At 37.9% G+C, this 16,339-nt stretch overlaps 1 protein-coding gene across 1 annotated transcript in view; it reads left to right on the top strand.

Moving 5' to 3' along the window:
- LOC124275011 (zinc finger and SCAN domain-containing protein 21-like) overlaps window positions 1-9,706 on the top strand; it is a 126,303-nt gene extending 116,597 nt beyond the window's left edge. The window contains exon 2 of the mRNA XM_046710487.1: window positions 9,411-9,706. Within this exon, the coding sequence (XP_046566443.1) occupies window positions 9,411-9,691 (281 nt within the window). The 3' untranslated portion in view covers window positions 9,692-9,706. The remainder of the gene's footprint in view (window positions 1-9,410) is intronic.
- Window positions 9,707-16,339: the final 6,633 nt, after the last annotated feature.

Genomic DNA, 16,339 nt, shown 5'->3' with positions numbered 1-16,339 from the left:
GGACCCAAACTCTAAGAGGGCAGTTTGGTAGCTTAGCGGTTAAAGCGTTCGCTCGTCATGCTGAAAACACAGGTGTAAGTCCCCACATGGGTAAGATGTGTGAAGCCGATTTCTGGTGTCTTTCACCTTGATATTGCTGGAATATTACGAAAAACGGCATAAAAACCCAACTCACTCACCAAACTTTAAGCCCACACGTCATATTACTGGAATACTGTTACAAGTGGGATTTAAGCCAACTGACTCACTCAGTTTTGCTTACAGACAATGAGTAAAATCAAAAAAGCTATTCATTCAAACTGATTGTGTGAAGTATTACAATCATATCAAGATTTGAAATAAATTATGTTTCTTTTAGCTCTTGGGCGGTGGGGTAGCCTAGTGGTCAAAGCGTTGTCTCGTCACGCCGAAGAACCGGGTTCAAATCCCCACATGGGTACAATGTGTGAAGCCCATTTCTGGTGTCCCCCGCCGTGATGTTGCTGGAATATTGCTAAAAGCGGCGTAAAACCAAACTCAGTCAGTCAGTCTTTTAGCTCTTTATTTCCCATTTCTGTGTGCATCATGTACACCACCATACATGTGACAGTACATGTGACAGTACATGTGACAGTACATGTGATAGTACATGTGATAGTACAATTCATGGTTCTTTTGACATCAGGTATGTAATTTTTTTATTATTTTAATGCAATTTTTTTAATAAATATGAAAGCCTGATTCCAGGTGTAAATAGATAATATGTTTGGTTTTATCAGGACCAATACTACCCAAAATACATGAAAGAATTAGGTGGTCCTTATCTTCATTTGAGAAGTGTATCTTATTCCATGACAGATAGACAATAGAAACATAAAGGAATGACAGGATCCTTAGCATATTTTGAGTAGTATATATAACTCCATGACAGATTACCCATGGTTCTATGAAAGAATGGTCCTTAATCTCTTTTGAGTACTGCATGTCATTCTGTGCAGATTAACTTAAATAACACTTTGTTCTTTAACTTTTTTTGAGAAGTATATTCTGTTATTTTCCTGTGTTTACAAGTTGGATGTACAAATTGACAATAAAGGATTACCTATCATACAAACACGTTATGTTACTGTCTTGACGAGAGGGCAGTGGGGTAGCCTAGTGGTTCGCGTTCGCTCGTCACACCGAAGGCCCGGGTTCGATTCCCCACATGGGTACAACTTGTGAAGCCCATTGCTGGTATTTCCCGCCGTGATATTGCTGGAAATATTGCAATAGTCAGTCAGTCAGTCAGTCAGTCTTGAAGAGATGGTGGGGTAGCCTTGTGGGTAAGTGAAGGATCAAAACCGACTCTGAGGTTTCGTTTGAAAAAGTAAGCCCTTGGCAGAGGGAAATTGGGAAGGGCTGATAGGATAGACCCGATTTCCAGAGGCCAAGGGCTTACTTTTGATCCAACTTATGAACCGACCGAAGATATACTTTAGATATAATTTTAATATTTGGTATTTACTCTTGAAATTAGCTGGGATGTGACTGGCAGCCGACACCTTGCCTTGCTCGCGCAATGCATGCACTACCCGTGTCCTGTACGTGCGCTGCCCGCACTACCCGTCTTGTGAGGAACACATGGTTCATACTGACAAACAGTCTCATTCTTCACAGCTTTGTAGCCTAGTCGATAAAACCGCCAAGCTAGTAAGCGAAGGGTTGCAGGTTCAAAACCAGGCATCGTCAGAATATATTGGAAGTTTGATGTGATATTTTACGATCGTATTCATTAATAGCAAGACGAAGTTATCAATCTTGAAAACAAGTAAAATTATTCAAAGTCAAGGTCTATTCCTCAGAAAATCCCCAGGCTGCGGGCAATTCTGTAGAAAATCCCTGGGATGCAGGCCATTCTGTAGAAAATCCCTGGGATGCAGGCCATTCTGTAGAAAATCCCTGGGATGCAGGCAATTCTGTAGAAAATCCCTGGGATGCAGGCAATTCTGTAGAAAATCCCTGGGATGCAGGCAATTCTGTAGAAAATCCCCAGGCTGCGGTCAATTCTGTAGAAAATCCCTGGGATGCAGGCAATTCTGTAGAAAATCCCTGGATGCAGGCAATTCTGTAGAAAATCCCTGGGATGCAGGCAATTCTGTAGAAAATCCCCGGGATGCAGGCATCTGTAGAAAATCCCTGGGATGCAGGCAATTCTGTAGAAAATCCCCAGGCTGCGGTCAATTCTGTAGAAAATCCCTGGGATGCAGGCAATTCTGTAGAAAATCCCCAGGCTGCGGTCAATTCTGTAGAAAATCCCTGGGATGCAGGCAATTCTGTAGAAAATCCCCTGGATGCAGGCAATTCTGTAGAAAATCCCCAGGCTGCGGTCAATTCTGTAGAAAATCCCTGGGATGCAGGCAATTCTGTAGAAAATCCCTGGGATGCAGGCAATTCTGTAGAAAATGCCCAGGATGCAGGCAATTCTGTAGAGAATCCCCTGGATGCAGGCAATTCTGTAGAAAATCCCTGGGATTTCTTGGAGAATGCCCGCGAGAATGCCTGTAGAGGTTTACTCAGTAAAGAGAGAACCTGCGAGACAATAAAGTGATGTCACTGGAGGTTTATAAACGTTGGCTTGTCACCCCGAAGACCCAGGTTCATTTCCCCACATGTATACAACGTGTGAAGTCAGCATGTTTTTATATTCTCGATTTATGTGTCATTAAGTGTTTACCTTGTTTTGGTCACTATATGGCTGAAATACTGCCAATGTGACTAGAAATCACAGTGTGTGAGGCCCATTTCTGGCATCCCCCGCAGCGAAATTGCTGATGTACTGCTAAAAGCGGTCTTAAACCGCTCTCACTCACTCACTCACTCACTCACTGTCTTGACCTTTGTACAGTCATGGGAGATGTCATGAGAACGTTAGCTGCCAGAAAACAGAAATATCTAATTTCCATATTATCACCAGGTCAGACAGCCATATGCTAATTGTTTTAAAGGTTTACAGCCGACTTTGACAAGGAAAATGGATTTATCATGGGTCTTTGATCCTTGTCCATCTATTCGCTGATTCATCTGTTAGCACTGAACTTAAAACTCATCTTAAGTGCATGAGTGAGTTTAGTTTTATGCTGCTTTTAGCAATATTCCAGCAATATCACGGCAGGGGACACCAGAAATGGGCTTCACACATTGTACCCATGTTGGGAATTAAACCCGGGCCTTCAACATGACAAGCGAATGCTTTGACCACTTGGCTACACCACCATCCAACATCTCAAGATACATCTCTGAAACATCAGTCTTCCTTATCTGCCAAGACCAAATCGATGGGGTGTAAAAGGCAAAATAGGGATGAAAATTGTATGAATGGATCACTGAGCTTCAGTCATGTCACCTGGTGTTCTTGACGAGGTTAAGCATATCAACACCATAATTTCAACAGCATTTATGACATGAGCAACTTAGAAATTGCCTCCATTGCAGTACCCATACATAAGGTGTCCAACATCAGCTATGTTGCTAAGTTTGTCCACCACATGCTCACTCTACTTGTACAAGCTTCATGCAGATGGCTAAAAATTCAAGAAATATTTATTAATTCTTGGTTAATATTTTGTCAGTTTCCAGCAAATTGAGAAATCAGCCGATTATAATGTTGGAACAGTACTCCTCTTACATGATGAGGCAATGTTAACCTATGATCTCTGCAGAAAAGGCCCATTGAGCTAACACTTTGTACAAATAATCTGATGGATCATGGCTGTAAACTTAGGGGCAGCCATATTAAAAATGTAATTTTTGACCCAACTCAGCCATTCTTGTATGTATGTATCCTATAAAACTATGATATTCATTGAGATGTGTGTTCCTGAATAACGTGGGATACATATTGTTGTCATGCTGGATGTTTGATCCCATTGTGAACCTTTACTGTCATGTACCTCCATTTTCCCAGCAGTACTGCATTGACACAAACTTGAAGACAAGAAGCTGAAACCTCTAAATGATCCCAGCTATAGTATCTATGAATGAATCAATCCAATTCTACAGATCCAAAATTATATTTAGAAACCATTCCCATTTCTGGTGTCCCTTGATATTGCTAGAATATTGCTCAATAAAAACAATATTGTAAACCAAAATCACTGTGCCTGATTGGTTGAAAAACACATGATGAAATTATCTCCTAACTCACTCACTCACACACTTACTCACTTAGAAACCTACCAAGTATATGCTATTAATTTAACCTTAAAGTGTAAGTACACAAGAATGTGTAATAAAAGGGCCTTATTGCAAAGGTCGCTACGATTAACTGCAAAATTTCTGATGCAGCTATAAGCAACTTTCACTCACTCACTCACTCACTAATGCCATGGTATATGTGAAGGACAATTCCAATTTCGATGCATCAGTGAATAACAGGATTTGAATCTATACGCAATGAGTACAGATAAATGTATTTTAAGAAACGTATTTATCACCTGCCACAATACATACTTTTGCATTCCCATGGCAACAAGTTGGTACCAGGTTCAAGAATAACTGTTTCGCTTTCTTTTGTGAATCTTTGTGTATACGGTAGGCAAGTGACGGAATAGTGCCTTTTGGTATATATTCAGGTGCATGTTTTTAATTTCACAATTAGATTTCTGAGACAGTAAAAAGCTGGACTGAGGTTCAAATGAAGGATTCATTTGGTGGGACATTACAAATATACCATTCAGTATTTTCTTAGTTAAGGCCAGACCAATTTTATTTCTTGTTACGGATTTTTTTCCTCAGAAAACCTAAAGGCAGGAGGGAAAATAAAATAAAATAAAATCACCAGTCAAAGTAATATTCCTTCTAAATACTCCAGGTATTTTACTTTTGGCAATTTATGAAGTTTATATGGGACAAAACACAATATAAAAAAAGCTTTTTTGATAAGTTTACATTTTTGTCCAATGAAAACATTAGGATTTTATTTTTTGATCAGGGAAAATTAATTTGTATTTTTGTTCTTATTCTTGAAAAAATACGACAGGTGGATCCATAAAACAAGAAATAAAATTGGTGTGGCCTAATCTATTTTTCGCTGACTTCATGTTCCAACATGTAAACCACCATCAGCATGTGGAATATGGTAGCGAGAAAGCTTGACACCACTGAGGCACAGGCCCTCGTGTCTTTATGAATATTAAAGATTAAAAAAACTCAACAATTCAGATGATCCCGACTCGAAATGCTTCACAGTACAATAAATCATCCAGCCATATCATGATTTATTGTACTGTGAAGCATTTCGAAATCGGGGTCATCTTAAATATATTATATATTTTTTTTTTTATTTGTTTAATCTTTAATCCTTGCAAAGACGCGAGGGTCTGTTCACTGAGGAGCATGTCGCCAACTCTGATGTTTAATGGGGTCAATGCTGATGGTATTGTTAAGTCAAAATTCAACCAACTTACATATATAGAGAGTTGAGATGAGTATGGTGCTGACATCATCAGCCCCTAGGCTGCAACTACAGCTGCTTGTTCTAGCTACCGCTTCTGTTCGGTTCCTAAGAGGACTGATGCTTGTGGTCATCTGTGCTGGCAACATCAGTTCAGCATATTTCAATCAGTTCAGACAATTTTTTTAACCTGCATTTCTTTTGCTCCTTAGTATATATAACCTATCAGTAATATGCAAGGTCACAATTGTATGTGAGGATATTTTTATCCTCCAATGAAGGTGATCTTTTGTACCAGAGACCATATACCGATATCGGTATATGGTCTCTGTTTGTACCAATGGTAAATAAGATGTGTTTCATGACATAGAAAAGCAATGTTTTCATCATGCACGATGCACGTCTGGCTGTTTGTGTGTCACGATGAAGATGTCCTTAATACATGTACTTCTGGCTTTCATCCAGTTCTTACCTTAAAGTGATCAAGTCCTATTGGATCATAGGTTTTGATAAAACTTCTCAGATTGGTTCATTTTATTCACTTACTAATCATTTTTGATTCTGACATATTTTTTTTTAGTATCACACATGCATAATATCATGAAAATGGATTTGGATAATTTCCACAGCAAAATTAAAGTAAGATACTATTGATAACAACTTCACCACAACTGTCAAGTTGTAATAAGCTGTTTGTTCAGAAGTCACTACTTAGACTTATTAGTGCCTGACTGTGAAGAATACAACTAATTAATTCCTTCTTGTTGGGGGGGGGCGGTGGGGTAGCCTAGTGGTTAAAGCGTTGGCTCGTCACGCCGAAGACCCGGGTTCGATTCCCCACATGGGCACAATGTGTTAAGCCCATTTCTGGTGACCTCCGCCGTGATATTGCTGAAATATTGCTAAAAGCGGCGTAAAAACTAAACTCAGTTCTTGTTGGGTGATATCTACAGATAAGTCAAGATGTATGTACTCCACATGTTTTGGATATATATAAAATATCACATTACATTTGTATTATTGTTTTAATAGCAAAGAGAACTGACTTATCTTATCATACAAGTCAAACTTGATGCAAGTTTTATGAGTGACCCTCAGAATTCAGTTCAGAGTCAATAAAATCAATTTGATAGCAAACAATGATTTTGTGAGGTCTTCATTAATTTAGATATTTCTTTCAATTCATGTTAATAACTGTATGTTACAGTGAATATATCACAAACCTGATTATGTGTTCAGTATACTGGAGTTTGTTATGACTGAACTGAACAGTGAAAAAGATACCATTTATTAACTAACATATAAATGACAATACAACACAAAACAATAAAATCTTTGCAAAACTCTTGCTTTTTGATATACACGCATAAATATTACGCAAAAATGTTCATGACTCCCAAATATTGAAAATGACTCCCAAAAATGAATACTGTGGGTCACCATGACTCCCTTTTTTCAAAGTCTGTGTAAAACCCTGCTTACCATAGTAAAGTTCCTTGTTATCTCAAGGATCTTGTGTATGTGTACTTGCCATCTTAGAACTTGATGTCTGATGACAAACTTGGCATTCCCACATGGAATCTTAAATCTTACGGTGTCCAAACTTTTGCAGTCTCCTTGCTGGAGAGAGTAATCACCGTTATCATTGTTAACAAAAACTACTTTTTCTATTACATCAAAATAGAATATTTTAGCTATCTTAAAATCATAAAATCTTATGAATTGTATAAAAAGTCCTCTTCATGGTCAACTTACCATGAACACTTGTCCGGAAAATAGTACCATGTTGGCCAATGCTCTTTCCTCTACTAGTGTTAATGGATAGTTGTCCTATTTCATTATGCCCTTCAATGGAGGGTTGTGTATCTTGAATGGTATATGTCAGAATGTTCTTATTGCTAATGATGAAGAAAAAGTTTATTTCTTCCTGTGGCAAAAATATTAACAAAAAGAGAATTATTTAAAATTGGGAAGTTATCTATCACTTAAAGCAGATGCACAATGTAAATGACTCATCATTGTAGTAGTTTCAAACACAAGTGATCACATTTTGTAGGTGATTCTGGAAGAGAGGTTGGGGTACTCCTTTATAAACGATTGAAAAGTGACAGGTGTGTGCTGATATATGCTCTATCCGTTGTCTCAATCAGTCACCACACAAGGCGTGTGAGTGGTGAACATACTTAAGGATTAAAGCACACTTGTGATTACTCATATGATAAGTGAGTGAGTGAGTTTAGTTTTACGCTGCACTCAGCTATATTCCAGCTATATGGTGGCGGTGTGTACATAATAGTCTGGACCAGACAATCCAGTGATCAACAGCATGAGCATCGATCTACCCGTAATTGGGAACCAATGACATGTGTCAACCAAGCCAGCGAGCCTGACCACCCGATCCCGTTAGTCACCTCTTACAACAAGCATGGGTTACTGAAGGTACATTCTAACCCGGACCTTCACGGGTGTCATATGATAAGAGACAAAAAAATTATCTTGTTACCCTACCTGCAGTCAGCTTTAAGGATATCAAAGTATAACTCAATGGCTTTGAGTATACAGAGTCTGTGTATGTTAGCCAACTTGCAATATTACTCTCACACACACACACGCGCATGCATGCGTGCACAGGCATATTTAAGTGCAATAATCTGGAAGGAAACATTAAACCACATTTCACTTTAACACCAAAGAGACTAACAGGATCGGGTGGTCAGGCTCGCTGACTTGGTGGACATGTCATGGTATCCCAATTGCATAGATTGCTGCTCATGCTGTTGATCACTGGACTGTCTGGTCCAGACTTGATAATTTTCAGACCACCGCCATAAGGCTTGAATATTGCTGAGTGCAGCCTTGACAATAAACATGAGTGAGTGAGTGCGGCCTTGATTGAACTAGTTTTTCAGCTGCCTTAATAGTACAGCAGTCATTATAAAGAATGCATTCTACAAAAACAGACCTTGGTGTTATTCATTTACTCAAAAGACATCCGAAATTCTATTTTCATGTATTTGCATGTCATAGTACCCTAGTGGTGTGGGACATAATATGAACCTCTAATTTGTCTGGTCCATATTCGAATATTTATGGCCCTCTATCGTACAACTGGAATATTAGTGAATGAAGAACTAACAAACAAATCCTGTTCGCCACAGGACACTCACAAAGAAGGATGAGTAGGAGTGACTGACTGAGTTTTGGTTTTACGCCACTTTTAGCAATATTCCAGCAACATCACAGCGGGGGACACCAGAAATGGGCTTCACACAATGTACCCATGTGGAGATTCGAACCCGGACCTTCGGCGTGACAAGCCAACGCTTTAACCACTAGGCTACCCCACCGCCCCACTCACAAAGAAGGATGAGTAGGACTGACTGAGTTTTGGTTTTACGCCGCTTTTAGCAATATTCCAGCAACATCACGGCGGGGGACACCAGAAATGGGCTTCACACATTGTACCCATGTGGGGATTCGAACCCGGGTCTTCGGCGTGACGAGCCAAAGCTTTTACCACTAGGCTACCCCACCGCCCCAGGATGAGTAGGAGTGACCTTTGGAATTTGATTGTACCCAAAAGAAAAATACTTAAAATTATAGAGTATTTGAAAGAATGGATGCAAAGATAACAGTTTAAGTTCATATTTTAGCTCTGTGACAATTTATTGTTAGAACGTGAGAGATGGCCATGTCCACTGGGGCATTCTGTGAAACGCAGGGTCAACCCTATTGAATACTTTCTTTGAAGGAACCTATTGTACTTACAACCTTGGCAGGAGATAATTCATGTGCAGCCAATTGTGAATAAAATATCAGTTTTTCATAAGAAGTTTATTCATTTATGTGCCAATACTGTATCATTTTATTTACATTTATTTCTGCAAGGTAAGCCATAGATTTTGAAATCAGTCACCACTTTATCAGTTTTATCTCTCTCACAAATGTTCACTGCAACTTGCTTCTCATATCAAATGTTTCTATTTTCCTGTTTTAGGTCAAGTCCACCACAGAACTAATATTGCTGAAACACTAGACCTCACCTATGACCTCATCCCAGGTATATTTAGAAATGATCGACCAATGAGAGGTGTGGAGTGCCGTCAGTGCGGGAAGATGTTTGCCAGTGCCAAGACGTTGAGCTGCCACAAGACGGCAGTGCATGACAGGAAGGGATATGCATGTGTTTGTGGAAAGGTTTACACATACCCCTCGGGGCTGAGCACACACAAGAGGGCATGCTCTGTGTTCAATGGTTACCACACTCAACTGGGATAAGGCATCGTGGTGTCCTTGTTAGTGGTGGTCCGATTAATTGAAATAATCGAAGATTGGTCGTAGTGACTAAACAACCAAGCAATCGATCATAATTTCTCATAATCGAACACAAACAATTCTGGAACACTTGTTTTCATTAAAAATATTTTTCACATGGTTGGCTTTGTCTGTTACATTTCGTAAGCACTGCAATCTCGTTTCAAGTCATGATTGAATTTATCTTAAAGATTCCAAGAAATTTATGTTCCCAACATACTAGTCATCCTTTAAAGATGTGAAATTTTGACCCAAAAAAACCCTAAAAGAACTACATGTTTTTTTGCTTATTTTTATGTGCATTAACAAATTTCATAAATGACGCTAACCAATTATTTTCGATGATTGATCGGTAGTAATGAACCAATCATCAATTATGAGATTTGAACCAATTCCCAACACTAGTCCTTATTAAAACCAACCCTAGCGCTGCGACTCTTTATGGGCTATGTACAGATTTATGGTGAAAGGCATCAAGATCCCAACCAACCTTAGCACTGCGACTCTATGTATAGATTTATGGTAAAGGGGGTCAAGATCACACCCTAGCGCTTCTTTATAAGCTTTAGCACTTCTTTGAGATGTAACGTATAGGGAGTCATTATCACCTTAGCGCTACAACTCTTTATAGTCTATGTTGAGGTTTATGGTACAGAGAATCATGGTTATCTTAGTGCTACGACTCTTTATAGTCTATGTTGAGGTTTAAGGTACAGAGAATCATGGTTATCTTAGTGCTACGATTCTTTATAGTCTATGTTGAGGTTTAAGGTACAGAGAATCATGGTTATCTTAGCGCTACGACTCTTTATAGTCTATGTTGAGGTTTATGGTACAGAGAATCATGGTTATCTTAGTGCTACGACTCTTTATAGTCTATGTTGAGGTTTAAGGTACAGAGAATCATGGTTATCTTAGTGCTACGATTCTTTATAGTCTATGTTGAGGTTTAAGGTACAGAGAATCATGGTTATCTTAGTGCTACGATTCTTTATAGTCTATGTTGAGGTTTAAGGTACAGAGAATCATGGTTATCTTAGTGCTACGACTCTTTATAGTCTATGTTGAGGTTTAAGGTACAGAGAATCATGGTCACCTTAGCACTACGACTCTTTATAGTCTATGTTGAGGTTTAAGGTACAGAGAATCATGGTCACCTTAGCACTACTGACTCTTTATACTCTATGTTGAGGTTTAAGGTACAGAGAATCATGGTTATCTTAGCGCTACGACTCTTTATAGTCTACGTTCAGGTTTATGGTACAGAGAATCATGGTTATCTTAGTGCTATGACTCTTTATAGTCTATGTTGAGGTTTAAGGTACAGAGAATCATGGTTATCTTAGTGCTACTTATTCTTTATAGTCTATGTTGAGGTTTAAGGTACAGAGAATCATGGTTATCTTAGTGCTACGATTCTTTATAGTCTATGTTGAGGTTTAAGGTACAGAGAATCATGGTTATCTTAGTGCTACTCTGACTCTTTATAGTCTATGTTGAGGTTTAAGGTACAGAGAATCATGGTTATCTTAGTAGCACTACTGATTCTTTATAGTCTATGTTGAGGTTTAAGGTACAGAGAATCATGGTTATCTTAGTGCTACTGATTTTTTATAGTCTATGTTGAGGTTTAAGGTACAGAGAATCATGGTTATCTTAGTGCTACTGACTCTTTATAGTCTATGTTGAGGTTTAAGGTACAGAGAATCATGGTTATCTTAGCTCCACGACTCTTTTATAGTCTACGTTGAGGTTTATGGTACAGAGAATCATGGTTATCTTAGTGCTACTGATTCTTTATAGTCTATGTTGAGGTTTAAGGTACAGAGAATCATGGTTATCTTAGTGCTAATGATTCTTTATAGTCTATGTTGAGGTTTAAGGTACAGAGAATCATGGTTATCTTAGTGCTACGATTCTTTATAGTCTATGTTGAGGTTTAAGGTACAGAGAATCATGGTTATCTTAGTGCTACGACTCTTTATAGTCTATGTTGAGGTTTAAGGTACAGAGAATCATGGTCACCTTAGCACTACGACTCTTTATAGTCTATGTTGAGGTTTAAGGTACAGAGAATCATGGTCACCTTAGCACTATGACTCTTTATACTCTATGTTGAGGTTTAAGGTACAGAGAATCATGGTTATCTTAGCGCTACGACTCTTTATAGTCTACGTTCAGGTTTATGGTACAGAGAATCATGGTTATCTTAGTGCTATGACTCTTTATAGTCTATGTTGAGGTTTAAGGTACAGAGAATCATGGTTATCTTAGTGCTACGATTCTCTATAGTCTATGTTGAGGTTTAAGGTACAGAGAATCACGGTTATCTTAGTGCTACGATTCTTTATAGTCTATGTTGAGGTTTAAGGTACAGAGAATCATGGTTATCTTAGTGCTACGACTCTTTACAGTCTATGTTGAGGTTTAAGGTACAGAGAATCATGGTTATCTTAGTGCTACGATTCTTTATAGTCTATGGTGAGGTTTAAGGTACAGAGAATCATGGTTATCTTAGTGCTACAATTCTTTATAGTCTATGTTGAGGTTTAAGGTACAGAGAATCATGGTTATCTTAGTGCTACGACTCTTTATAGTCTATGTTGAGGTTTAAGGTACAGAGAATCATGGTTATCTTAGCTACTGACTCTTTATAGTCTATGTTGAGGTTTAAGGTACAGAGAATCATGGTTATCTTAGCTCTACGACTCTTTATAGTCTATGTTGAGGTTTAAGGTACAGAGAATCATGGTTATCTTAGCACTACGGCTCTTTATAGTCTATGTTGAGGTTTATGGTACAGAGAATCATGGTTATCTTAGTGCTACGACTCTTTATAGTCTATGTTGAGGTTTAAGGTACAGAGAATCATGGTTATCTTAGCCACTGACTTTTATAGTCTACGTTGAGGTTTAAGGTACAGAGAATCATGGTTATCTTAGCTGCTGACTCTTTATAGTCTATGTTGAGGTTAAAGGTACAGAGAATCATGGTTATCTTAGTGCTACTGACTCTTTATAGTCTATGTTGAGGTTTAAGGTACAGAGAATCATGGTTATCTTAGCCCACTTAATTCTTATAGTTCATGTTGAGGTTTAAAGGTACAGAGAATCATGGTTATCTTAGCTCTACGGCTCTTTATAGTCTATGTTGAGGTTTAAGGTACAGAGAATCATGGTTATCTTAGTGCTACGATTCTTTATAGTCTATGTTGAGGTTTAAGGTACAGAGAATCATGGTTATCTTAGTGCTACAACTCTTTATAGTCTATGTTGAGGTTTAAGGTACAGAGAATCATGGTTATCTTAGCGCTACGACTCTTTATAGTCTATGTTGAGGTTTAAGGTACAGAGAATCATGGTTATCTTAGTGCTACGACTCTTTATAGTCTATGTTGAGGTTTAAGGTACAGAGAATCATGGTTATCTTAGTGCTACGACTCTTTATAGTCTATGTTGAGGTTTAAGGTACAGAGAATCATGGTTATCTTAGTGCTACAACTCTTTATAGTCTATGTTGAGGTTTAAGGTACAGAGAATCATGGTCATCTTAGCAATACGGCTCTTTATAGTCTATGTTGAGGTTTAAGGTACAGAGAATCATGGTCATCTTAGCGATACGACTCTTTATACTCTATGTTGAGGTTTAAGGTACAGAGAATCATGGTTATCTTAGTGCTACGACTCTTTATAGTCTACGTTGAGGTTTATGGTACAGAGAATCATGGTTATCTTAACGCTACAACTCTTTATAGTCTATGTTGAGGTTTAAGGTACAGAGAATCATGGTTATCTTAGTGCTACGATTCTTTATAGTCTATGTTGAGGTTTAAGGTACAGAGAATCATGGTTATCTTAACGCTACAACTCTTTATAGTCTATGTTGAGGTTTAAGGTACAGAGAATCATGGTTATCTTAGCACTAATACTTAACTCTTTATAGTCTATGTTGAGGTTTAAGGTACAGAGAATCATGGTTATCTTAGCTACTTACTCTTTATAGTCTATGTTGAGGTTTAAGGTACAGAGAATCATGGTTATCTTAGTGCTACGACTCTTTATAGTCTATGTTGAGGTTTAAGGTACAGAGAATCATGGTCATCTTAGCACTACGACTCTTTATAGTCTATGTTGAGGTTTAAGGTACAGAGAATCATGGTTATCTTAGCTCTACGACTCTTTATAGTCTATGTTGAGGTTTAAGGTACAGAGAATCATGGTTATCTTAGTGCTACGACTCTTTATAGTCTATGTTGAGGTTTAAGGTACAGAGAATCATGGTTATCTTAGTGCTACGACTCTTTATAGTCTATGTTGAGGTTTAAGGTACAGAGAATCATGGTTATCTTAGCGCTACGACTCTTTATAGTCCATGTTGAGGTTTAAGGTACAGAGAATCATGGTTATCTTAGCGCTACGGCTCTTTATAGTCTATGTTGAGGTTTAAGGTACAGAGAATCATGGTTATCTTAGTGCTACGACTCTTTATAGTCTATGTTGAGGTTTAAGGTACAGAGAATCATGGTTATCTTAGCACTACGACTCTTTATAGTCTATGTTGAGGTTTAAGGTACAGAGAATCATGGTTATCTTAGTGCTACGACTCTTTATAGTCTATGTTGAGGTTTAAGGTACAGAGAATCATGGTTATCTTAAGCGCTACTGACTCTTTATAGTCTATGTTGAGGTTTAAGGTACAGAGAATCATGGCTATCTTAGCTTACGACTCTTTATAGTCTATGTTGAGGTTTAAGGTACAGAGAATCATGGTTATCTTAGCACTACTTACTCTTTATAGTCTATGTTGAGGTTTAAGGTACAGAATCATGGTTATCTTAGTGCTTTCTGACTCTTTATAGTCTATGTTGAGGTTTAAGGTACAGAGAATCATGGTTATCTTAGTGCTGAGGTTTAAGTTGAGGTTTAAGGTACAGAGAATCATGGTTATCTTAGTTTACTACGACTCTTTATAGTCTATGTTGAGGTTTAAGGTACAGAGAATCATGGTTATCTTAGTGCTACAACTCTTTATAGTCTATGTTGAGGTTTAAGGTACAGAGAATCATGGTTATCTTAGCTTAAGGTACCACGACTCTTTATAGTCTATGTTGAGGTTTAAGGTACAGAGAATCATGGTTATCTTAGTGCTACAACTCTTTATAGTCTATGTTGAGGTTTAAGGTACAGAGAATCATGGTTATCTTAGCTCTCACGACTCTTTATAGTCTATGTTGAGGTTTAAGGTACAGAGAATCATGGTTATCTTAGCGCTACAACTCTTTATAGTCTATGTTGAGGTTTAAGGTACAGAGAATCATGGTTATCTTAGCACGACGACTCTTTATAGTCTATGTTGAGGTTTAAGGTACAGAGAATCATGGTTATCTTAGCACTACGACTCTTTATAGTCTATGTTGAGGTTTAAGGTACAGAGAATCATGGTTATCTTAGCACTACAACTCTTTATAGTCTATGTTGAGGTTTAAGGTACAGAGAATCATGGTTATCTTAGCGCTACGACTCTTTATAGTCTGTGTTGAGGTTTAAGGTACAGAGAATCATGGTTATCTTAGCACTACAACTCTTTATAGTCTATGTTGAGGTTTAAGGTACAGAGAATCATGGCTATCTTAGCACTACAACTCTTTATAGTCTATGTTGAGGTTTAAGGTACAGAGAATCATGGTTATCTTAGCACTACGACTCTTTATAGTCTATGTTGAGGTTTATGGTACAGAGAATCATGGTTATCTTAGCACTACGACTCTTTATAGTCTACGTTGAGGTTTAAGGTACAGAGAATCATGGTTATCTTAACGCTACGACTCTTTATAGTCTATGTTGAGGTTTAAGGTACAGAGAATCATGGTTATCTTAACGCTACGACTCTTTATAGTCTCTGTTGAGGTTTATGGTACAGGGAATCAAGATCACCTTAGCGCTAAGGTCACTTTGTACAAAGTGAGTAGAGGTCTTCTGTCATTGGTCAACACCATTCTTGCTCATGTAAAAAGAGTAGTAAGGAATATGATTTCTCAGGTATACAATATATATTTGGGCAAGTTTGTACCAGCTATCGTTTTCTGTGTTAAAAATTAATTGAGAGCAAACAAGGTTATGTTGTGGGTCTTTGTCTTTCTGTAAGAATCCAATCTCTTCCTACCCCACAGAACACATCACAGTCATTTTAACATACTATGTTCATATATTTAATTCATACAAATGCAGAGATGGATGGTACTTTGTTTGATCATGGGTTTTTAAAATACTTGACATTTTGCAATAAAGAAGAATATGGCTGTAACAAGATAATGTGGTACACTTCTCAACACTATGGATAACAAACATCACACTCCACAGGTAAAATCTTTCTGCAATCAAGGCTAAGTGGACTATTTAATTTCACAACAATACCTTTAAACTAATCACTGAATATAAGTATGAGGTAGCATTAAAGAAATATGGAATAATGAAAATACTACTCCTCTCTCCTTCTCTCTCTCTCTCTCTCTCTCTCTCATTATTCCAGGTGGAAATTATTGTTATTTTTTAAGGAATCGGATGACATAGTTTGAAAAGACTCAGCCTGGTTCTGGGGTATGCTGCTTCAGTG

The sequence above is a fragment of the Haliotis rubra genome, unplaced genomic scaffold (genome assembly GCF_003918875.1).
Source record: "Haliotis rubra isolate DU_JTF1 unplaced genomic scaffold, ASM391887v1 Scf197, whole genome shotgun sequence".
Lineage (NCBI taxonomy): Eukaryota > Metazoa > Mollusca > Gastropoda > Lepetellida > Haliotidae > Haliotis > Haliotis rubra.
The sequence above is the reverse complement of the archived record's forward strand: the minus strand, read 5'-3'. Positions and strand labels throughout refer to the sequence as shown.